Source organism: Acanthaster planci, linkage group LG19 (genome assembly GCF_054643075.1).
Source record: "Acanthaster planci isolate LZ-2023a linkage group LG19, COTS_SCS, whole genome shotgun sequence".
In the NCBI taxonomy this organism is placed as follows: domain Eukaryota; kingdom Metazoa; phylum Echinodermata; class Asteroidea; order Valvatida; family Acanthasteridae; genus Acanthaster; species Acanthaster planci.
Genome location: NC_141795.1, coordinates 12049245 through 12075564, shown reverse-complemented (window position 1 = coordinate 12075564; position 26320 = coordinate 12049245). Strand labels below are relative to the sequence as shown.

The following is a 26320-nucleotide window of genomic DNA, read 5'->3' as shown; positions in this document are numbered from 1 at the left end:
CACTGCCGTACTCCAATATAAGTAAGAGATGTAACTTACGCATAGCAGAGAAGTAATCATATGCAGACCCCATCTAAGCACACTAAATAAGAGGAGCGAAATCGTATCTATATGTAGACACCGGGAAAAATGCGTACTAAGTTCAGCGACGTAGCGCGCCGACGCGCGTCTGGTTCTACATACGAAGATGCTACATAATTTTTTTTGTCATGCTGCTGATGAGTGCCGTACGTAACGGCACGAAACAGTCTGTCCAGAAATGCCAAAGTTAAAACTCGAATCCTAATTTTTACAGTACACATAGGATGAAACTAATATATATAGAACACACTAAAAAATATAGAGCGAAAATAAAATATATACCGAAACTAATAAATATAGAACGAAACTAATAAGGATGAATGTACACGTACACATGTATATTTATACTAGTCTAATCTAATTTTCCTCTCTCTATTCAAGTTGGGAGCTGGCGGCAACTAGGGCCAGTCTTGGGCCAAGACTAGCTGAAACTGTGTGAGATCCCCTTCTTGCCTTACGGGAGCCTTTGCCTACGACGACCGGTCGCCCGATGGAAGCAGATCGCTACAGTACAAACCGTGAACCATTTACCTTCTCAGTGTTGAGATTAACTCCATGTCGCACTAGGCTGGACTTGTGAATGTGCCATGGCGTAATGACCACTTATTTCAATTTAGTGGAAAGGGACAGGCATTAAGTTAACGTACGTGTAAGGTGTTGAGCAGTAGCAACCAGCGGCGTAGTTGGGAGGGGCATTTTCCAACCGTTGCTCGAGGATTCTTGAATAATTCATGACGCCTGTACGAGTTTTGAATAATACTATCTTCCCAAACAATAACAACGATGAAAAGAAATTTCGTACCCTAATAAATTTTAAATTAAAAGGTACTTCCGGTTTGACCGGAAACAATGAAAAAGAAGACCTAAACCTAAACTCACTGTAATCCTGGGAGGCATTACGTAACGTGTACTATTACGAAAGCTTAAACGGCCTCTACCGAAAGTCGCTTTTTATTTTTTTTGTTTTTTAGAGGCATTTATATTGCATTGATATTTATACAGCTTGTCATTTTTATCAACTGCAGCTGTGGAGGCTTCAAGCAAGCAAGCAAGCAAGCAAGCAACATTTATTTCCATAATACCGAAAGATTACAATACAATACCACAGAATAAATTAAATATACAAGTAGTTAATATTATACACGTCGATAGATCGCAGACAACAATCAATGAAGTTACGGTTAGAATTCGCAGGAACTTACAATGGCAAAATTTACGAAGACACGCTTCCGTGGTCACGTAAGTTTTATTATGTCTTGCCTCTGTAACAAGATTATCCCCAATGGGTTTGAGTTGAAATTCCAGCCTTCTGATCTCAACCTGGGTGAGAGTACTTATTGTGAAACAATTTATCGCATTCTATATACACTCCACTCACGTAAAATCACGAGGTGTACTGTGTTGACTATGCACGAGCGCTTTGGTAACTCGAGCAACACCACTGACCGGTGCCGACGACATCTCTATGATGTCACCGATGGCCGTGCGGCTTACATCATCAGGGGCATAATTCACGACCTCAATCACGAATTTCATGCGTCTCTTAAAGCAACCTTAACCAAGAAAATCAAACTGTCAAAGTACCCCAAACTCAAATCAGACAAATCTCATTGTACGCCGCTATCCACAACCAACGCTACCCAAAAGAGTTTGGTAGTTACCATTCCACCAGATCTCCCCCTAACTGATGGCCAACGTTCTTTCCTCGAGCGTGGACTGAATTTCATCCCACTGACGAACCGATGGGATGAGTTCAACACCTGTCAGGGTGTAGAGAAGTTCTTCCGCCGTTTGCGTTTGCAAGCCTTCTTCCACGACAGGAATTCCAGGTCAGTCCGTTCTGATTCGGATACGTCTACTCAGAAAGAACACTTGTCTAAGGTCACTGCTAAGCTTGCGCCTACCAAGTCCACTTGGTGTCCCGCCTCCGGTCTCAACAGAACCCTCGACCGCATCGTTGACAACTGCCGTGTTGAAATCAAACGCCTTAAATTCAAATCCATTTTTAAGCGCATCAACATTTCATCGGCTGAACGCGGAGCATTGAGGTCTTTTAAGAACGACGATACCGTTGTCATTAAGAGAGCGGACAAGGGTGGCGCTACGGTGGTCTGGAGTAAAGGATTTGTACGTCGCTGAAGGGGAACGTCAACTCTCTGGCGTTACGTGTTGCGACTGTAAATCACATATGGCAGAGGGCGCACTTCATGTATGGAAGAGGGCGCGCTCTGCGTGCGCGATGCAGCCCAACGTGGCGCGGTAGCAGGCCGATTTGTATCGAACGCAATCACATCTCAACGAACTGTACAGAATGGCAGGATTTCTCAGGGTTCAAAAACATAATTTAGGGTAAGTAAAGCAAACATGTTTCTGTCACCATTGGGCATGTAAAGTGGTTTTTGTTGGTCTTAAAATAGGGGGGTATTAACCCAAATTTTTTTGGATGGCCCCCCTTAAAGTATGAACCAACCTACAAGAACCAAGGGAAAAATATCTAAAAAATCATTTGAGACCATTAACGGCCCTGTAATCCATATTACTTATATCCCTCTATTAGGCACCAGACTAATCTGTTAATAATGGATGGATTAAAAAGAACCTTTCACTATACTAATGTATCTATTATCTGCTCAAACAGAATATACATGTATGATTATTTGCTGGATGGAAAATACATTTGGAGTAGTTTAAAAGTCCAATTTTGCCCATGCTATAATGTGAAAATGTCTCTCTTGTCCTCCGAACATGGCTGAATAAAAGAATGAAGGACGAAGATCAAATATAATCTATAGCCTTTTGAAATACACGTACTGTAGACCGGTGGATATGACCAATCTCTTTTACTTGCTTTGACAAAATAATCTGTTGCTGAGACCTCTTTAGCATAGAGTTTTGGTTCGATATAACAATTGTACACACTTCAAGTCAGGGCTCATCACTTGCATTTGAAGATAAATTTTAAAGAGTATGATAACACAACTTTTACACATGTAGCATCCAAATATTCATGTTTTTACTACTCAAAAATCAGTTCCATCAGTCACTATGTTTGTGTGGAATCCCATAGGAAATGTGTAAACGTACATGTACATACATGTACAGACTTGCTGAAGACTACTTATTCAAAAGAGAGTCCATGGCCTTGGTAAAATCATCCATTGTGACACATGCTTTGGCAGTGATGTTGCTAAGGTATAGCTTTAAGTTTGCCGCATAGGTCGTAGCAGAAAGTTTCTGAAGCTCTTCATCAATCGGAATATATCACTCTTTTTGTGCAAGGAAAGTGCAGTGTCTCTTGCATACCGAAGGTACAACCGATCAGCCTTTGTCTTTTCATTTGCACTGACGGGTTGCATATACTCATCCCCCAGAGCTGATAGGACGTGAATGGTCCACCCCATAGATTTATGTTTGCTATGTTTGCAATTTCTTTGTCCTGGAGACCTTTCTTTTTAAGTTCCTCCTGTGCTGAATTCCACTTCCTCATTATTTCTGGTATGGTTACTTTGGCTACACACTCAAGGAAGGGGCCAGGAGGTCTCTCAGTGATAAGGTCAACTGATTTGGCTTTGACTTGCACAGAAGATGCCCTGCCAAGCTGCTTTGCTCCCCTTACTGAAAGATCGTAGTTTATGAAGCCAACACTGCGCTCTGCATCGAGGTTGTGAATAGGAGCCTGTTGCAGCTTTTGGGCATCCATCTTAGACAAAGCATATTTGCTACCTTTCTCTTCATCACCAAAGCCAAATATACTTCCTTTTTGCTGTTCGAATCCGTCTGCAAGGGCTGGAAGAATCGTTTTGAGTAACTGAACCACCTCTGGTCGATATACCGCTGATGCTTCAGCTAAAGCTTCACATACATCACTGTCATATCGTGTAACCTGAAATCGCTCTTTAGAGACAAAACTGAATGCTGGTTAATCAACATTCAGTAATGACCCTACATCCGTGGACAACAGATCCTCGTGTAGCTGTTTGAATGCTGGTATCAGTTTTGTGTATGTTGTGGAGGCTGATGTTGTGAGGGAAAGAAAGGGATCAATAAGATGAAGGTCAATTAAGGCACCTACACAATACATTACTTTCAAGAAATCCAGTTCCAAGAAACATCTCACAATGCAGGCAAGTTGGTTTGTCACATGAACATACTTCTCAAGAAACGATGTTACGTCATTATAGTGATGGAGTGCGATGGAACATCTGTCATCCTTGAGACTGACAGATTTGTTGGACTTTGGAGAGATGTGGATGTCGAACTCCTTTACTTTATTCCAGGCTTTGTGGTCAAAGTCATGGTTTATGAGCCGAGTGAAGCAATCCCGAGCTTGTTCAGTGACACTTGATGCTGTTGTGGTGGCATTCACAAGAAAAGAGGAGTATATCTTGTCTCTGCCAATTATGGTTTCCATTTCAGCCCACTGTTTTGTGATCACTCGGTTAAACATGAGTGAAGGGTGTACATTGCAAAACAAATGTTCGGGAGTATGCTGAATGTCCAGTTTTTCAGCAACCATGCCATCAACTTCAAAATTATGATAAGTTTGATCAGTGATTACAAAATCAATCTTCTCAAACAAAGTTTTTGAGTCTATGCAACTTGCAGCTTCTCAAGGACTGCGAGCTTGAGACTTGCAAGATTTTGTCTTGTTTCAGAAGCGATGTTCATAGTACGGAGAGGCCTGTACTTTCTGTTTACTGTAATACCTTGTACTGAAAATGAACCAGCACCTTGCTTCATTGATTCATCTTCACAGTATGTTAGTTGCCACTCCATCTGAAGTCATAATTTCTTTTACAATTTCATCCAGTACTATGGCCTCTATGCTTTTGCCAGCAAGTCGTGAGCTCTTCTTCTCCTCAGGCAAGTTATCAAGATCAATGACCTCAGACTCACTGTGAAGTTTCCAGTGTCTGTCAAACATCTTATTTGCAACTGTAACTACAGCACCCTGGGCCTGTCTATCAGAAATGTGGTAACAACTTTTCAGCAGGTCAACAGTTTCATAAAACACGGTTTTCACTTTTCGGACTCCTTCATGAACATGTTGATACTGTGGTGGTATGTCATCCTGCGGAATACCAAGTGAATATGGACTTAAAGAATGACGCCTCCTCCCAATACTAGAACAAGAGGTGGCCGTGTCAATGTCATCGGAACTCTCTGATTGTAGATTCTCACAGTCAGTGTCCTGGTCATGTACAACTACATCGGATTCATCACGATCAGAAATGGTACTGGCAGTTATTTTGTCGACATTCATTTCACTTTCAGCACTCCGTCGCCTAGTTTCAAGGCTTTGCAAGTCTTTCCTTTTGCGAGACATTGTTTTCTTCCATTTCCTGTCAACAAAATAATGCTTCACAGATCATCTTTCTGTCAGACCTATGATCCTCGAGAAATTTATACTCCATGTCAGTCATTTTCAGCTCATGTGAACTTTCTAACTTCTTCTTGCTTTCTTCATCTGTGCAGAAGACATCAAAAAGCTTGACTGCTTCCTTATTGAAATCTGCCACATTTTGAAAGTACCGCTTATTCTTTCGGGATTTTCTTGTTTGACACAGTGATATAATTCCATGTAATGTGCCAAAATGTGCTTGACATGAATGGTGTACACATTACAGTACAGCCAATGCTCTTGAACAAGTTCTGCTAGTTGTCGTGCAGCGTTATCTTTAGATCTATGGACTTGTCTTGATCTTTTCGGGCTCAGTAGATGCAGCATACTTTGGATGATGTCTCTTTTCGTTGGCAGTACTCCATGTGGAAATTCTGCTCTTTCGTGATAATCCCCATTGCCCAACGTTCTTTTTGTCTATTATCAGGTGTCTATGCTTGTCATGGCTGAAGTCTGCAGTGTCTAACAGAAAGATGAAATACATGTACATGGACTAAAAATACTGCATCATATTCACAACCGTCCATTACAAACCCACTGATTCTCACAGCTACCTGCAGTAATTCTTAATTCACAACCGTCCATTACAAACCCACAGATTCTCACAGCTACCTGCAGTAATTCTTAATTCACAACCGTCCATTACAAACCCACAGATTCTCACAGCTACCTGCAGTAATTCTTAATTCACAACCGTCCATTACAAACCCACTGATTCTCACAGCTACCTGCAGTAATTCTTAATTCACAACCGTCCATTACAAACCCACAGATTCTCACAGCTACCTGCAGTAATTCTTAATTCACAACCGTCCATTACAAACCCACTGATTCTCACAGCTACCTGCAGTAATTCTTAATTCACAACCGTCCATTACAAACCCACTGATTCTCACAGCTACCTGCAGTAATTTTCTTCTTCTTAGGCGTGTTGTTATTAGAGCTCTTGAGTAAGTTGTCATTTTTGTAGTATTAAGTTGTTGAATAACTATAAATTCTTTAAAAAGTCCTTCTGTACTGACTGTAGATTCTCCAATACCAGTTTTAACCTGTCAGGTGTTATATTTTTTCTGCATTTTTAAATTCAATTTTGTACCAAAATCCTGCATATAGGCTGGCCGCCATGGCGAGTCAAGCTGGGCCTTCTATTCTGGCTCAGTCAAGCGAAGGCACGTCCGTCCCTAAAAAAAACCCAAAGCTCCTGCTGGTTACTCACGTCATCAGGAACAAAGGGGTCACGTATTGTGTGTCTGATACAGTATCTATTCAATCTTAAATGATTCCTTTACAAATGTACACCCAGCTAAAAGAAGTCATCTCTGCTTCACGCATTTCCAATGGCAGAATCACTTTTTATCTGAACTCAAGGGATGCCGTCAGAGATGCGGTATAAAATGGACTGGACCATGACGGCGTTTTCCTCGAACTGACTCACTCGTTCGTCCTACCACTCGTATAACCCCATCAAGCGTCTTATATCTTGAATACCCAACTCTGTTCTTGTGCATAATCTTTCCTCCTTCTGCAAAGTCGTCTCTCAGATCCGTATCATTCCCCTTTATTCAAATAATTTTCGGCGACATATCCAGGTGCTTATCAATGATAACATCACACCCCCTGACCACATCAACTTTTCACATAACGGCGTGAGTTACCATGAGTTTTTATCCACCGAGTCCGTGCGGTGTTTCAACTGAAGGGAGTTTGGCCACATCAGCGGGGCCTGCAAAACCAAGACTTTAACCCCGAGTCCCGCCCCGACCCGACAGAAAACCCTCTCGACCTCCTCCCGTTTTCGTTCACGGCAAAGCAGATCCCAAGCAGCCGTCCAAACAATCTAAACTCTCCCCGTCTTCGACTCCCAATAGGGGCCAAGGCTGCTTCTGCGGCCCGGCGCTCTGCACCGGTGTCTGTTGGGCGGGGCCCCTCGCTCAGGGACTGCAGGCCCTCCTTCAGGGGCTTCCGGGTGGGTCTTCGTCGGGTACCTTGGCTGGGGTTGTCTCCGAAGGGACTTTGGACAAATGAAACCAGTACATATCGTGATCCCCACCGGTCCCTTCTCGTTTTTTTTCTGAAGTGACTAAACGCAAAAAAACTCCTCCTCCAACCGGCGACATTCCGCGCCCCATTCCCCTCAAGTCCCCTTCACTTGTTCGAAAAATGGCCCGTGAAATCTCCTACCCTATGCAAACCACCTCTCCCACAGCCTCCCAAGCCTTGGATGTCCAAACCCTTCACCCTTTCACCCCGGCCTCTGTGGTTGACAACACCAACATGGACTCGGTGGGAAAACTCGCAGACCGACGAAGACTGTCTCGGGTCTACGGGTTTTCCCACTTGCCCCAAAGGTTCCCTAAAACCTGAAGAACTGCTCCCGTTGTTGAACAATGTTAAATCCAGCAAAAACCTGAATTGATTGCACAGAAGTTCACGACCAATATTCCAGGACTGGTCGCTCAACTCACGCCCCTGAAAAAAACTTAAGCCCTTTGCTTAATAAAAACTTGCAGCAGAAGATCTACAAACTAATAAAGAAATTCGATACGTACTCTCTCTTGCCTTTATTATGAATTTTGTTCTTTTTCATTTTCTCTTTGTAATGACACTGCCATTGCTCACACTCAACACGAGGGGCTGTTCCTCTTCTGTCAAAAATGTTTCCCTTTATAGAAATGCCGATAGAGTTTGCAATAAACCGGATGTCTTTTTTTTTTCAAGAACCTGTGATTTAAATGAACAGTATCCCTCCTGGAATTCCTGGTCAAACTACATCCCTTTTTAGCAATCCCAGCCCCTCGCGTGATGTGGAGGTCACTACTCTTTTAAGAAATAATATCACTGTCCTTGAGTCTACTTCTCTTTTTTATGGTTGCCTGACTTTTACTAATCTTTCATACGGCGAAGTTATTTTCTACTTGTATAATTTTCTCGTTCTAATCCGACACCGAAACCTTAAAAGCCATCAACAACTTTTCCATTCACTGTGGCCTCCTCAGTGACGGTGTCATTATTGTTGGGGTGATTTTCCTTTTGATCCAAAACTAGATGGTCTCAATATGCCGACCGAACATCGCCCAGAAATTTCTGTGGCTTTAAAAGTGCTTTTAACAAATTATCATTGTATGACGTCTGGCGTAGGCAGAACCCCTCTGAAAGAAAGTACACCTGGTACCGAATTGATCCCTTCAACCAGCATGGCATTTCAAAAGTCAGGCTGGACCGCTTTTATTCCCAATGCTCTTTTTTCTTCTGTCTCGAGTTGTAAAACCTTTCCCTTTTCTTTGTCTGATCACTTTACCGTGTTAAGCTTCCTTCTTCTAATTGTAAAGGAAGTGCCTATTGGCATTTCAGCAACACTTTTTTGGACGATCAGGCTTACAGGGATTTGATCGTAGATTTCTGGAATAGCTGGAGGCGAAAACAAAACGATGTCCCCTGACCTCTGCGCCTGGTGCGATTTCGGAAAATTTAAATACAGACTTATACTCATATGTAAAGTAGGAAAATAGCTAAAGAAAAACGTTGTACTATCTTCAGAATTAATCAGACCACCGAGGATCTTCTGTCTTCGCTCGAGGTGCCCTCGTTAGAGCCCCTTTCCAATGCATCAACGAGGTTGACAGTTGCTTTCTTACTTCTTCAATCTTGAAAAGTGTAGCTCTCTATCCAAATCAATTTCTTGTATTCGCCTTTCTTCCGGTGATGTCACGGACAACTCCGTTCAAATAAAAAAAATACACGTCCGTGACTTTTATTAGAATGTCTATAATCAATCTCAGACTGACGAGGGCGCCCTCGACCAAATTTTGAATGATTAAAGTAAACTCGACCCGGCTGACTTGGAGAACCTTAACGTTCCACCGAGTCCCAAAGAACTGGATGCAGAGATCTATTAACTTGACAAAAACAAAACGCCCGGCCTGGACGGTCTCACATCCGAATTTGTCCTTCTGAAATGTTTTCAAAGACTATTTCTCTTTTGTCCTTTCCTCCGCCTACAGCTCCGGAGCTTTTCCACCTTCTGTCCTTCTGTCCCACTCATCCCTAAAAAAGTTGATTTCTGTTACATTGCCAACTGGCGTCCTGTCTCACTCCTAAATACAGATTACACATTTTTGCCAAATTGCTTGTTAACCGTCTTAAACAATATTGGTTCTGTGGTCCCTGAGGACCGCAGTGGTCCACTGTGTTCCTGGTAGGACCATCTACGATAATATCTGTCTCATCAGAGACATCACCAATCACTGTAATTTTAATGATGTGCCCATGTCAACTTGGACCAAAAGAAATCTTCCGACAATGTTAACCACAGCTACCTTTTTAATGCAATGGGAGCCATGGGTTTTTTGGGACATGTTTTTTATCTTATATTAAAGTCCTCTATAATGGAGCCGAGAGCCTGGTGAAGGTGTGCGGTTCGCTCCGGCAAGGGTGCCCGCTGCCGGGGCTTCTTTATACCATTGCTATTGAGCCTTTTCCCCGCAATCTACGTCAAAATTTAATGGTCACAGATTCCTACTTCCCAATATTGAAAATTATTGCTCGGTTTCGGCATATGGTGACGACATTTCAATTTTTATCACCTCTGACACCATTTTTAACAAAGTACGTGAGACCTACAATCTGTGCAGCAGAGCCTCTGCTGCAAGTTTAAACACTAAAAAATCCCAGGGGTTGCGGTTCGGATCTTGGACTGGACGTGTCGACCGGCCCCTGAATTTTCAGTGGAATAATGAAGGCGTAGGAAACACTCATGCTTACTTTCAACAAAACTGGACTGTCGGTAAAAAGAAATAAAATAAAAAAGGAAACACTTATTTATTCAAAACATCTTTAAATGGAAACGCCTTTCTTCTGCTCTCAATCTCAAAGGCAAAGTTCACATGGCCAATCAACTATCAGCTTCTAAACTCAGTCACGTCTTGATTGTTATTTCTCCCCCCGAAAATACCTTGAGTGAGCTCTAGGAACTGCTGGTCGATTTTGTCTGGTCTGGGAAGAGATGTTTATAAAAAATAATTTATAAAAAAAAAACCACAAAAAACCACTCTTTATCAAATACCCGACAGGGGCGGACTTGCCTTTGCCTGCCTCCAAGAATGCACGCTCGCCCACAGAATGTCCACTCTCCAACGCTTTCTCAACCTCTGTCCTCATCCCGCCTACAAATTGGTATCTCACTTCCTTCAACGCTAGAAAAACTCAACTTTGACTTGCAGCTCTTCCGAATAGATCTAGATCCACAGTATTCCTCCATTCTACTGCGAGTTCCAGGCGTGCTTGGACGGCATCCGGAGCATGAATTGAACAACCTTCCGATTCGATCAGCCATGTTATCAATCTCTCTATCAATAGCTTTCTCTTAGCTCATTTGGCTGACGATGAGAATTCTGCTTGTGCTCCTGTCGTGAGGGATCGGGATCGTTCGTCATCTTCTGCACCCCTCCACCGGACGCTGGCTAGAAGCTCAAGATCTTCGCTTCGCCCCTTGAAGAATCTGCCCCCTCCTTTCCTCCGCCTCATCGATATTCAACTCCTTCGTCTCCAACTCGCACTCCGCTCTACCTTCCCGACTCTCTTCAACTTCTCTGGTCTCCAGACCTCCTCGGATACTCTCCACACCATCCCCTTCACGCCAGATTCCCTCACGCCTTTCCTCATCGCTCCCGACCTCAACTGACTGACACCGAATCAGATTTTTCAAGAACTCTGACCACTCTATGCCCGGGACAAAAATCTACAAGCTTCCAACTTCCAGTAAGGAAGGGGACATTCAGTTTAAACTATGTCGCAACGTTCTTCCTCCTCTCCCTGTCCTAAGTCATCTCAACCCAGATATCTCTCGCTGTTGCGGATGGTGCGGAGAGGAAGGAACCGTCATCCACCTCTTCATTTTCTGCCCAGCCATCCAACCTGCACTCAACCTTCTTCACGCTCTGCTCTCCCGCCCGCTTTCCGACCTCCATCTCAACTTCGACCTCTTCTGGAACCTGATCCCCACGCCAGGGGTCGTAGCTGGAAGGCAGTTAAACTCCCGAATTTTCTCATCGTCAGCCTGAAAAAGTCATTTACTGGTCTAACCGCACTTCTAAATTTCCTGATCCCCTCCTAATCTGGTCCCACCGTCTTCAATCCAAAATCATCATTGAATATCACTATTATCGTCTAAATTCCTCTCTCAATCTCTTCCTTGATAAATGGTATATCAACGAGTCCCTGTTCACTATTGTCAACAAAAAAGATAACAAGGCTGATCTGATGACTATTCTATCCCCCTTCCCTCTTTCTTCCCTTCCCAGGGGGTAACCACAGCACTGGCAGGCGGAATTGCCCACGTCCAGAGACGCCGGCGGCCTACTCCACCCCTTGTCCTTCTCTCCCTCTCAACCCGGCGTAAGTCCGCGGCAGCAGCTCGCCTCGGTGAGATATGGGAATCCATCTGCCCCGTGTCTTGGGCCATCTACCTCTCCCTTCCAGTGACCCTCTCTGAGTTTAATACACAATGTTGTTCTTGGTAAGTTTGATTCATTTATTGTACATTTTCTTACAATGGGTTGTAAAAAATTTCTGTGTCATTTTGGCTGTCAACTTGACTGTATGTTTGTCCTTGTTTATCTTATATAACTTTGTTAATTTTGTCTTCTCATATTGTATCGCTTTCTATATTTTCCTCTTTTGTTACTGACCTTTATTTTGTTCATTTCAATGGAACGAGATAAAGTAACCATTTGAAAAGTCAAAAAAGTCTTCCTTTTTTTCCTCTGATGGTGATAATGGTGACGATGGTGATGATGATGACGATGATGATGATGATGATGATGACAACTATGTATAGATGTGTCTAGAACAACAGTCATTAAATATAAACTTCGTCTTATACTAGTACCTGAGGGTAGAATGGGAGGGGATTAAGATATATTACCGATTCCCTGAGCTATACATAAACCTTCGGTCTCATAAGGGTTACTCACAATCAGTTTGCAGTTCTGCAGACCACATCTTCAAATCTCTTGATCTGTACATAATGTGAAGTTGTCTTTCTGACACATTAGCCTTTGACCTGCTCGCCACAGTCTCAAGAGGTTCTATGAAGTATTCCTCATTCCCAGCTTGAATGAAGCCCATCTGAAATCGGAAAAGAAAACAACCTAGTCTATTCAAACAAAAGTTTAAATGTCCCAGCGAACTATGTTCCGATAATTAATAAAGGACGTTAATAAAACTACATGGTAACTTTGGGGAAAATGTCTTAAAACGTCAATTCTAAGTATAAGAAACGTGGATTTTTCAGGTTTGATGACGTCACAGAATATTATTGAACATGAGCAAAAAATCCACATGGTCTCATCACTTGTGCAAGATAATATCTCTGAAGTATATGTATGTTTGTATTAAATGACGAAGTCAAACATAGATGGTATAGGCCTACTCTATTTTCTACTTTAAACAGAACAAAGCATTTCCGCATTTTCAGGCACTGGAAAAAGTGCATTCGTACCTTGGATACGTATACGTATCAGGATAAATTATTTAGAAAGAATGTGGACTCTGTAACATATTGAAGCTGACAAAGGATCCCGGGAATATCGTCAATGATCATGGAACACATTGCTAAAAGAGTCATTGTATTAGGGGAAGGTGGGGCTACTGGACCACTTCAGTACATTCTTGATTTTAACCATAATCATTAATCCAGGTAAAGGATAAAACTGTTCTCGATACACGACAAAAACACTTGTTTGTTTATTGCAAACAGCTGAAACCAATTACATTAAATCATTACATTAAAATTTACGAATATTAAGTCATTAAAAATTAATTCAAAAGTTGACCACTTGCCCACACCAGGGGCAAGTGGACCACATTATAAAACCTTAAAACTTGCCACCAGAAGAGTACGAAAGGAATGTTAGAATGAGTAACTTGATAATAAAATGCTGAAATTGCTTCCTAGAAGCAGCAGAGTTCAATAGAAAAATGAAAATTTCTGGTTTTGGGAATGTTAAGCTCAGTGTGGAGTTGTTTGGTTTTGACATTTTTATTATCCTAAATCATGATTTGAAGTTTTTTTTTCAAGTTTATGTATTTTTCACATGAGCTTCAATTTATGTTGAGCTTAATCTTTGAAAAAATTAAATTTGGTTTAAGATTGGGGAAGTTACCCCGATGACCCACTTGCCCAGCCCTCCCCTACAGTTGGCAAAGGGTAACAGTTACAAATTGAGTAAGTATCGAACTTAAAGATTTCCACTTAATGTTTGGTTTAAAAAGAAATTTTACCCTCAAATTTTTTTTTCAGGGAATCTTCCACTTATTACTGTGAGTTCAAAATCCCGACTTGACAAATCTGCCAGCCGTTTGTTCACGGGCGAATCAGCTCACCTACCAAAACAGGTAGCAGCCAATCCAACCGCTGAACTGGTTTTTACATAATTCATACTTCTGTTATATGAGCGAGTCTATAAGTCTGACTACATTGATTGGTAGAAATTCCGAATCCGACTATTTTGAATGAATAATTACATTTCACCGATGGGGGTTCTGATAGGCTGATCCGTTAAGTTAGACTGTACTGACTGGTGACTCTCGTTGTACAGTCTTACACGATGACGCCGGGTATCGCCGCAAAGCTATCAAATGGGGCTGCCTTATAAGAGGTTATGCGAGCCCAGCAAGACGACCATGTGCCGTTTGTTATGTGAAGGAGTGGCTGACGGGGGAGAGCAAGGTAAGTCCGACTTGATTCAAGTCTAGTTTTGCTGTGGCGAGTTATACACTCTTGCCGCTGCGTCAAATTAATATCCCGCCACGACGAATATTTCAATAGTTTCATAAAGTCATATCTAGTGTCCCATCGTTCTAAAATAAACCCTGCTGACAGATTGGGTTTTAAAGTTGTACTAAGTTGAGAATTGTGATTTTGTCCCTCAAATAGCATGTACTGTTGTAATTCTTCACATATATTTGCTAACAAAACATTTCCAATGTTTTCTTCAGTCTGATAGAGAGCAGAGTTTTAGGACTTTTTGTCCATGTTGAACGAGCCTTTTGCGAAAACGGCTGTGTCGTCATCCAACAATTTGCATATCCTGCATAATGCATGCAGGGACGATGACGTACCGGTGGTGCTTAGTCGGCGCACGCTGTACATGTACATTTCGAAAGTCCCCAAAAACAAACAAAAAACGAAGACGTCTGAGAAGAACAAGGCGTTCACGAGGAAAAAAGTTGATTGATCTGAGGCCGGCGACGAAGATTTATCAGATTTGGAACTACCAGATGACCTTGAGGGCGATGCAAACGTACTACTAGTTGAAATACGCGGTGCTGAGGCCTACCGCTTCCAGCTGCAGCCGTACCATACTGACGGACGCCGACGGAGATGTAAACGCTGCCTCGGCTTTCGGTGTACAAGAGCACAATCGGTTACGGAACACAGATTGGTAAAATGGTAGTCGTTAATCACAGTTTTTCGTTGCCACTGAAAAGGAAACATCATTGCTCTTGCTGGAACACAATCTTGTGTTGCACTTAGACTTTTAGTTGCATGAGCAGTTCACTTGGTTGAGAATTTCTTGAGAAGCTGGAGGATCCCTCATCCAGTTTATCTTCAGCTCGCCTTCTTCGAACACCTATCCATGCATTTATCCATCTATTTCTACTCCATGCATGCGGCAGACAAAGACCTCCAATAGCTTTGCTGTGTCAGTGTCTACTGTAAACTCCTTTCCCGAGTTGATGAAGGCATCACATAAATGTTTTTCTTTCAGCAGTAGACTAAATGGCTTACTTAATACGTGGCGTTTTATTACCACGAGCCAGCCTAGGTCTCGCCAGTCTGGGCGAACTGTTTCCAACTGTGGGGAAAGTCACCTGACCTAAAACTATCTGCCTTGGCCCTTGAGTTTGACGAGCAGTCGTTTTGGCGGAAATATACCACTGATTGGTAATTAATTTGGTGACCCGGTCGGATGACACAATACTGAGCATGTGCGTAAACAAGATGTTACTGGCAAGATCAACTAAACTCATTCAATATACTTTTCTTTATATATAATCGCTATATTTTAATAATTGGAATTACATATTTTATACAAGAGTTACGAAAGAATAATAACACAAAATGCAATTACAAGGAACATTTAAATAATCCGCACTCCCCAACCTCTTACCTGTATCCGCACTCCACAATCCACACTCCTCACTCGGGTTACTGCACCTAAGATATCGGAGGATTGTGCTAATTAACTAACCTAAACTGACGGGTAACTCAGGGCGTTTGGCGACACTCTGGCTGCCCAGTCTTTCACCGCTTTTCTAGACGGTGACCGTCGGACAACCCTCCACAGCTCTGCCCACAACTCTACCCACACAGTATAGTTCTACCCACGGTCCTTTCTGACCGATACTACTAAGAACAGTACACAATAAGTCGACTAATGCAGACAATTACTAACTGCTTAGATTGCGGAACCAGTTATAGAATTGCTCGCAGACTTTCAGCGGTAGCGCACACAAAAGGAGCGGTCACAAAGAGCGCTGTTCACTCGCTAAATCAGGCCTACAGACTGCCTGGAGACTTCTGCGAGACTGCCTACATCGCGCCGCGGTATGGCACACCTAGACAAAACATAAAGTTGCGCCAGTCCCGCGCTGCCTTAAACATGTATGTACATGTACATTTACATGGGAAATTACGCACAAATTAATGCTAATGTACATGTACACGGGTACCTATACAGTGGTCTCGCGCATTCTCTGCGCCTATACATAGGTAAGAATGATGTCATCTTTACACTGAAACCTAAACTTGTTAAAGCCATTTCTTCACACTTACAACGGGGGGGGGGTATTTAGAAGACGTTCTTGCAGTCGGTAAGATCTGAAATTAAAAGTGGAAAAAGAATCTAAATCAAACCTTATAAAGATCCCCAACACTCGTATAATGCAGTAGATTTTACTAAAGCTGTAATGATTGTAAAATGTTATCTTCTGGTGAGAATTCCATTGTGCCCACCTAAGATTTAGCACTTGTACATATTTTTGGATCATGCTGTAATAGTCTTTTTTATATTGTTTGTTGAATTGATTGATATTTTACACCCTTTTTGCTGGTATATTTGTTGAGTTTTTTGAGTGTTAAGTATATTTAGTCGTTCTTTAGCCGTGCGATGTAAGCACACATGACATAAGAGTATCCATGGCCACGTCAGACCTCCTTAGCAGATGTAATTAAACAATCCAATGAAGCCCTGGCCGAGACATCAGCTAATGCCTTCCAGAATCTTAAGTATCAAAGGGCCTTTACTGTGAAACTGCCTAAATTCTGTGGTACTCCAAAGAAGTCTCATGACCCAGCCCTGAAACAATGTGTTGATGATTTGAAGACGTATAACCAACAACTGGACCTCCCCAAGGAAGAGAAAGTTAGTGTCGCAATTGACAACTTAGGGGGCGTGGCGAGAGAGGAAATCCTCTGTTGCCCCAAAGATGGGAAAAACACACTTAAGAATGTGCTGGCCTTACTAAGGCACAGGTTCGGGCATCCCGAGACGGTGCAAACACTCAATTGTGCCTTTTATTCGAGAAACCAGTACGAGGACGAATTTTTCGCTGATTTTAGCCGTGCTCTCATCAGACTATATGACCGTATGGAGTCGGCATCGACTAATGCCAGTGAAAAATCCGCGCTTGCACAATCACGATACGGCCCCCTGAAGGAGCAGTTCATTCGGGGAAGCAGAGACACTGCAATTAAAAGAGAATTGCGAAAGATAGGCCGTGATGAGGCAGGACTTTCTCTGCGTTCCGTGAACTAGCCCTTCAGTCGTTGCGGGATACCGATGATGGTCAAAATAAAGAACAGAGAATTGAACATTATTCAGTCGGTCAAGCAAGCAATAATGTGGTTATCGATACAGTGAGCACAGTTGCGCGCGGAAACAAGGAACAGAAGTTATTGGCTGGATAGTCAGAGGGTCAGAAACAATTGACAGCACTCATGCGTAGTTTCGTACAGCAACAAACTTAGACCAATGCACCAGCCATTTGTGAGATCGTAGAGGGTATTCAGCAACTTGGAGAGTCACCTTTTCCAGTCCTCATAGCAGACTCTATCTCAGATCCTCTCGATATCCAAGCAGGGATCAATATAGCGACGGCACGCATTGTGGGGATGTCCGACAAAATTGAGGTTTCCCCCTCATGATGAAGGGGCAAGCATTTTTGTTTATTAACTTGCGATGGAAGAGTCTGACGATGGAGAGTTTTTGATGATTGTTATGCTATTGAGGATCCTTCCTCAAGAATAAATGGGGTTCATGATGATAATCCAAAGCCATCGCGAGAGACGTCCGCATACCCCGATGGGCGGAGCTTTCTTTTGCCACCAGGTTTGACCATTAATGGTTTGAGTAGTGATGAGGCAGTCGCTGTAGCAAAAGTGTTTGAAGCACACATGAATGCGTTCTCTTTGCACCCGTATGGTGGGTATAATGACTCAATTCCGCATGAGATTAACCTTACCAATAGCCGTCCGATAAATCTTCCATATCAACGTATCATATTCATATATGTAATATTCTAAGGGCGATCGCCCAGAACAAGAGTTGTGTTGAGCGATGTATGGGCGATGAAGATTGGTCCTTAGCTCTCTGTTGGTTGCAATCTGTTGAGTCAGCTTGTAGTGAAAGGGGGAAGGTGAAAAGGGCTGGGATTAAGAAGCTGCTCCAGGATCTTCTGGGCCGGAAGATTACTCGCAAGTCATTCAGTCAAATACGATCCCGATTGCCCTTGTGAAGAAATAAGATGGTCAAATTCGCCTCTGCGTTGATTATAGGTGTTTGAATTCCAAGACAGTTAAAAAATGCCTTTCATCTTCCTCGAGTGGAAGAAACCCTTGAGGCCTTAGGAGGTGCTAAGCTGTTTTCTTCAATTGATCTAGTCCATGGCTATTTCCGACTGGCGATGCATCCCAATTATTCAGTGCACAAGACGGCTTTCAGAGTCTTATGGGGGCTGTATGAATTCCTCCGCTTACTACAAGGCCTCGTTAACAATCCCAACACTTTCCACAGAATAATGGAACTAGTGTTTAGTGACACTAATCTGTCTCAACTTCAATGTACTTTACTTGGATGACGTACTTGTCTTTTTAGCAACGTTCGAGGAGCACTTAGAGCGCTTAAGTGAGACGTTCAGGGGGTTAGAGCAACATCGTCTCAAGTTGAAAGGTTCTAAATGTACGTTCTCCAGAAATGGCATGAGGTAAGTGATGGGGGGTCTCTGTCGATCCTAGTAAAGTAGAACGAGCTTCACGCTGGAGCTACTTGCCCTCAAATGGGCATTGGCTGAAAAGTTCCAGTGTTATCTACTTGGTAGACATACGATTGCCTGGATCATGGAGAAATAAAACATGCGTGGGCTGACAATAGTCCAGTAGCGCACCTGCAGTCTGCCCGTTTGGGAGCAACTGCGCAACGTTGGGTGGCCCAGCTGGCTCCATTTGACCTCGAGATTAAATATCGCAGGGCCGCTCTAACAGATGTGCTGATGCGCTCAGTCGCAACCCACCAAAAGAGGCAGTTAAAGTAACAACCTATCTTCTGCCCCAGTTTGTGGAATCTTTGTAGCTTCCTTGTCGAACAGAGTACCTCGTCAGCTCTCCCCTCATACCCACATGCTGAGCTCTCTGTTATGCAGAAAGAGGACCGGATCCTAAAGGAAGTCTGAGACGGATGGGACAAACGCTGGGAACCTGACTAGGCCGAGACGTGTGTCCAGCCGGAGTATGCTGAACTAAAAGGGAGGCTGACGGAGTGGCTCTTTATTGTAGAGCAGGATAAGGTAATGTACAGTTCCTGATGAGCCCGGCCTGGGTCCGGTGTTTCAGCTTTTAGTACCAAGTCGACTATGAATGGCCGTTATCGAAGCTGGTCATGATCGGTGGAGACACCAGGGCTGCGGTTGGACACTGATGTTCATAAAGCGACGCTATTTTTGGCCGAGAATGAGAAACCAGATTCAAGAGCATCAAAAGAATTGCTTTAACTTCATCACAGCTAAGGTCCCCTACTCCTACCGTCCGCCCCCCCCCCATGCGGCACCTGCTGGTATTTAGGCCTCTTTAACGAATCACACTCGACTTCCTGAAACTTCACAAGGGTCGTTGTGGCTATGAAGATGTCCTGGTGATAACCGATTGATTCACGAAATTTTCAGCGAGCAGTCCCTTGCAAAGACCGGACTGCAGCAATAGTGGCCGTGGTACTGCTAGACAAATGGTCTGTAAGCTATGGCGTGCAAGCTCAGATCCATACAGACCAAGGGCGAAATTTTTAGAGTTCCTTAGTAGCCTACGTGAACTCGGTAACTTGTACAGTATCTGCAAAATACGCACCACTTCTTATCACGGTCAAGGCAATGGAAAAAAACGGAAAGGTTTAACAAAACACTCTGTGGCGTGGTAAATTCTCTTGATCAGAAAAATAGGCGTGACTGACCCCAGCTCTTGCCACACCTTGTTTTCATATGTAACTCGACACCCCATAGTGTAACTGGGTTCGCCACGTACACCCTCAAGTAATGCTTGCAAACGCTGGGAATACACGATGCAGTTGCCCATCAGGCTGAACTCATTCAGCATGCATACAAGATTGCTAATATGATAAGCGGATCCATGCATCTGCCCTGCCAGTCGGAAATCCAGTACCGTTGAAAAACTGTGAATTCACTAAAGCGTCACAAGCTAGAAGACCTCTTTGGGAGCGATCAGTATCTTGTTGTAAAAACCAACGATGCAAAGGACTTATATGCTATACTGCCAGATACAGGAGGCCCTGAGAGATGGATTGACCGGAAGATGCTGATTCCTGATCCTAGAGGTGTGTTGCATGAGTCGGAGGATCCATTAGAATGTCTTCCACGTACTGTATACGTACGTATACAATTATTTTCTGTATTAAACAACTTGAAATCTGAAATCTTAAATTACAAGGCACTTCCGACTTTGAGTGAAAACAAAGAAAAGGTGATAGTAAATACAAGAGAAAATATGAAGACTTAAACTTGTCGCAAAAGCCAGATGACGTCTGGATATTTACAGGTTACAATTTTCAGGTTTGATTGCTTGTAATTCATCCTCGATTACGAAATCATACCGTCAGAGTAATACATACAACTTAGGATCCGGTGTAACGGTGTATGCGCAGTACATTTTGACATGTAAAAGTCGGGCAAGGAGCAGGGTGATTGTCTTGTACCCCGAAAAATGTGGGGTCCGTCATCTGAGCGCCGCGGACAACGGACCTTGCAGTTCCGGAGGGTAACTATCTTGCTCTATATCTAGTTATGAAAGCGGCATTTGCAGAGTACAGTGAAAGCGCCTACTCTTTGTTGTGATCATTCTGTCAAAGTAATTTAGCATTGATATAGGGCCTATGATTATTGTATTTACAGGAAATACTGAACATTATACCCCTGGTTGGGCTCTGGTGTGAAGACTATGTGGACAAAACAAGTCCTGTAATTATTACTTTCCCGATCTTCTAGTCTCCTCTGCGGAACCAGACCCTTAGCGTATATCTACGTGTGCGACTGGAAAAATCAGCTCACCGGATAAATGGCACATTGCCCCAAGGTACTCATTTATCCGGTGCAATTTTCCGGAAATCCCAGCACACCAACAATTAGACCGTGACACTGGGTAGAATGAGTTCAAAGTTTCAAGTTCATATCTCAAACAGCATAGAACAAAAGTCATGTTGTTCGAAGCGGGCGAACAAACTAGCACAGAGACGAACGAGGGAGGGGTAAAAAGGTCTGACTCGACGAACGATCCACCGATGGATTCTACGACCGATAAGAGTTGAAGAAATATGCATTTGAAACGTGGGGGGGGGAACGGCAGTGTAAAACTTGCCACTGCGTAATATAAATATATGAAAGTTATCGGGATTGCCACTTTGGTAAGTCACTCTATCTTAAGATTATGATGAATCACAGGAAAGGTCACTTTGTCTACAAGTATTCAACCAACAAAAAATAAACACAGGTTCAATTTTCATGCGGTATCTTACCAATCCCTTGCAGTTACTTATGGCAACTGAGGAGTTTGGCTGCCCGGCAACAATGCCAGCGTAGAAGCAAAGGATGTCCGGTCTGAAAGTATCAATCGTTCCGTTTTCGTTGAATCGCTCGACCCTCAATCCAGAAGAAACAAGGTATCGATTTCTTGTTACGTTCAATAAGAAATTCTCTCCAAAAGCGTTGACTCTGAAATGAATGTTTTGACTTTGGTTGAGTTGGGGTTTATCTTTGGATGACCTGGCATATCGAGAGTGGAAGGCATCACCGCGTAAACTCATTTTCTTTGCTGTACTGAAAATGTCTTGGTTTTCTTCTTGTGTTGTTGAAAGATCGTTGCTCAAGAAGTCACCACTATGCGTAGACCGATGTGGTCTGACTACCTCGTAGTACGATAGCTTCGAAAGAAGATGACCTGCATGTGCATGAAGGACAGACAAGAAACAGAAATAAAAGAAAGGATAGACAGAAACACAGGGAAAGAGGAATGAGAAATGTGGAGCATCGATCCAATGTAGGCCTAGCCTTTGCGATTAACTACCAATGGGAGACCAACAAAGGTGCATATATAATTGAATATGCAGAATATCAAGGTCCAATTGGCCTTTTTATTTGTAATCCTTAGTCTTTCCTATGAAATTGAGTTATTTATTTAAGGAAACAAATAGGTAGGTAGAAATACTGGAGAGAATAGAAACATCGCAGCTAAAAATTTGATGGCTCCTTGATAATTTGCTTGGATTAAAAATCAGGTGTATTAATACAAGGAGGCTTGGATAACTTATTCAGGTTTTCTCGTTAAGACTTACGGTGCTTCTGGAACAAGGGTAAATATGAAGTTGCATCAGTGCCTTCAATCTGCGAAAGAGGAGAAAAACACGATATTGGTCCACCTTTATTAAAACTAGATCTTTTCAAAAGTACACATCTTGTAGATTGTAACAAACTACGGGCGTTTCTTTCCTGGCGGGGGAAGAGCCAAAGTACCTATACTCCCTGTTCACTTGATATGTGTCATAAACTTTATAATAACTGGCACAGCCTTCTGCAGCGTACAGCAATTTGAGGCATCTGCATGTTGATGTCCAAGAAGAAACAAACAAACCAAAACACTGAATAAAAAACCAAACGAAACTAAAACCTACGATGTGGACCTTGTGAATAGTGGAGGCCGTACTTAAAGGACACTGAAATACTAGCTATAGTAGACTATGGGCCAGAAATCGTAGCTTCACTGGAACTCGAGTTCCGTTCTCACTTTCGAGTAGCAAAATGGAAACATGTATTCTAGGTCAATATGAAAGTGCTGAATTCTAATCTGCCTGTTGCCACCTTGTCAGACTGCTCCCAAGGTCACCACAAGAGGGTGCTTATCCCATTTTTGCTCGTTTTTGGTCAAAACCAGTATTTGGGGCACAGTTTTCCCATTTGTTCATTGAATGTTTTTAACTTTGGCACAGATACTATTTATAACATTTTACAAAAGAAATATTACTATTTAATATATTTTTGCGGGGGGGGATTGGGCTTGCTTGTGCAGCCCGACTGGCCACCATCTTGTTTTCATGTAGATGTCATAGAAAAATTGAGTCCCTATATACATAAATTGCGAAAAACTTTTCTATTAAACAATGGAGGAATGCTAGAGTCTCTTAAATATGATTAACCACTTTTATTGAATCTTTATAGGGGAAGTTTTAATGCTTTAATGCTTACAATATGTATATGTGTTGACTGTTGACGCTTAATGACACCAAAAACGTAGCATAGCTACTTCGATAAGCCATTTGAATACTAAACACACCAGATATATCATGCCAGACTTTGAGCCCTTGGCAACTTCAATTAAATGGTTCACATCATGTTCTGCTTTGGCTGCTTCAGGGTTGACAATTTTTTTAATTAGAAACCAATAACAATCTTTTTTTTGGTAATTTAAATCATTTTTATTTCTTAAATTAAATATGAAGACGAACTGGCATAATTGCATGTACCTGTTTTCAAAGCAAGTAAATTTGTTGCACATGTTAATAGGCAATCTTGTTTGGTTTGTGATCTAACTCCTTTGCGATAGAGTAGTTACAAGTGCTTGATTAAAATCCACGTGACTAAGAAATTTGTGTTACTGGTTTCACTGAATAGTAACCAACACTTCTTATGTCACTGAAATACATATGTACTTGTTGGAATAAAATGTACAAACGGTAGATGTACACTGTATATGTTTACTTTTATATATGTTAAACTCAGAAGTAGACGCTTTAAATACCGGTAGTGAAATTAAATCAATTGTATAAATCCTTCACTCGAATTCATGCACTGAATCCAGTTTAACTGTAAACAGAAGATTTAAATTGAGAAAGACCCAACCAGCCTAAATTGTGTGTAGTGCATAGTGCTTATATACTTTGATAAAAGTATAAACTGATGAACTTAACCCTAAGCCATTAGGGATTTCTTACTAAGGCACATCCTTAATTCCTCCAAAAAACCACCAATTGCCCAACTTCAAAAACTGCATTCATCCTCAGTCCTCCAAGATCCTCGAGCCTTTAAAACACTTTCCATCCTCAATCCTGCAAAATTCTCCGTGCTTCAATCACCATTCATCTCAGTCCTCCAATATTCTCCAATCTTAAAATCATCAGAGAATTTCTTAGAGAAAAGTAGTTCATAAATAAAAGCTGTCACTCATCTTTATCAGCTGTACAGCAAGCTGTCAACAATACCATCCCCACGCCGCGCACAGACAAACCCATTACGTGACATTTCTGCTAGGTCAGTTTAGTTGACTTTGTAAGGAACCTATATTTGCGTGCACTTAACGTGAGATCCAAATTTAGGAAACAAAGTGTTCAGTTTTCAGCCGATTTTGAAAACAGAAATTTTAATTCATTTGATTAGCAGTAAACGTGTAAATGACTGTCGAATACGAAAAAGTATTTGGAATCATACATAGTGGGTGACCTATCGCCCTGGAAATTGTTGCCAATTTTTTTTGGCTCCATTGATTTTAACAAACTGAAATGTCGAAGTGTGAACTAGAAATCTGGCCTAGTCCAGAAAGTTTGAGCACAAATATATTTTCCCTTTCAAATAGAACTTGTCTCAGAATGCGAACTGAAGAACAGCACAAAAAGAATTCAGTAGGTTTTAAATTTAAACGATTCAGAATTAGGAAAGATTTGGAACTAGGAAAACGACTACCAAGTGTTATAACTTTATTTGCACGGAAATGCTGTGGAATCCCGTCCCCCGAAAAAAATTCACCTTGACTTTTTCTGTAGAAATAGGGCCTACGTATTACAGAAATAATTTCTATTTTCCTGAAATTGCATCTGCTTCCTAATCAGAACCAGGACTATGATTAAAATTTTAACTGACACAGATAAACCTAGATCCCAAGGACACGAAGAAAAAGCACAATTGACATGAATGACAAACGCTTGGCATGCGATGTGCTTGGCATGGAACCTTGGCATGTTTGGAAGGCCGAGAAACCATACCCCGTCAAGTTGCTCGTTTTTCGCTATCTCTACGTTTTCAGAGCAGCATCTCTCTCCTATCTATCAAACTGTTTCCACTGCTCGCAACATGTCTTATTTTTTCACCAACTTATCTCTCTAAATTGTGAAATTTTTGCTGATCAGTCGTAAACACAGCAAACGCCTAGCTCAAGGACGGCGCCATGTTCACTTCGAGTGCCACTCGTCCCCAGGTGCAACGGTGGTATTTTCATGAGCTCAAATTGAAAAATGATCGAGGTTGGAGACAGCGATCACTATCGACACATTGAAAAAGCGGAGGCGAACAAAACACAAGCATTTTTGCATTTTATACCCTTTTTTTCACATTATAGCGCAAAACATATGGATTGTAACAGACAAAACAGTGATTCATAGTACGTAAGGTATTTATTAGAGCAAAAAGTAAGTTGCCACCCCAAACTCTCAACGAACATGCAAGCTATGATTTCTGGCCCACAGTGCATAGTATGCTCCAATGGTTTAAGAAAATTGCCTTTTGTTATTCAAATAAGCTACTTTAACTATTTGAGTTTCATTATTAGTAACTTTTGTGGAAGTAATTCAGTTAGTTTCCGATTTTCTCAAATTAATTTGTCTCCCAAAATTAAAAAAAAAAATCGAATGTCTGCCTAAATTTTGTACATGCCTACCTTCACGAATACGAATGGAGCAGTGAGAACTAGTATCGTTATAAGTCCTTTGATTGAAGACATGCTGACAGTTGCTTCGCCCTTCCACATTAATAATTGTAACCTCTATTTTACAAACTCACACATAGTAAGCGTTGACGAAAGGAGAGGTCAAAAAAAATGAAGTCGTATGCTTTAACCGCTTAATTTTATCAATAAACTCCGATGTTGACAACACATGCAGGTAGTCACAGATGATGTCGATGGTTCCAAATGAAACACCAATTTTCTCCGTGACTCTTGGATACACTTCCACATGCCAGCAGAATAGTTGTACGTTGTGTGGGCAAATATATGCTGACAACCTGTGTTGGAGTAGAGTTTATAGTGGAAAGTGTACACCAGGAAACGTGATAACCAGCTGTTTTCAAAATCACAACTAGCCTTACCGGACGCGGGAGGAAGGAAACTAACCTCAGTAATACGTACAAGGACAAGTCTAGACGACACAGCTGCACGTTTTCTAAGCTCAGTGGTGGTTTGTATAATTGTCAGTAAGTCAGGAATTAACTCCTATCGCTACCAAATGTACTTCGAAC

The 26320-nt window shown here is 42.1% G+C and overlaps 1 protein-coding gene across 2 annotated transcripts in view; it reads right to left on the bottom strand.

Annotated features, from left to right (window-relative positions):
• Positions 1 to 26102, bottom strand: part of LOC110987871 (A disintegrin and metalloproteinase with thrombospondin motifs 3-like) — a 94244-nt gene extending 68142 nt beyond the window's left edge. Inside the window, exons 1-4 of one of the 2 annotated variants that reach the window (XM_022250994.2) lie at positions 25743 to 26102; positions 22375 to 22423; positions 21559 to 21980; positions 12454 to 12607 (exon numbers count right to left, since the gene is read on the bottom strand). In XM_022250994.2, the coding sequence (XP_022106686.2) occupies positions 12454 to 12607; positions 21559 to 21980; positions 22375 to 22423; positions 25743 to 25832 (715 nt within the window). In that variant the 5' untranslated portion in view covers positions 25833 to 26102. Of the gene's footprint in view, positions 1 to 12453; positions 12608 to 15654; positions 16170 to 21558; positions 21981 to 22374; positions 22424 to 25742 lie in introns of those variants that run through there. The other variant, XM_022250995.2, reaches the window with a different exon arrangement.
• Positions 26103 to 26320: the final 218 nt, after the last annotated feature.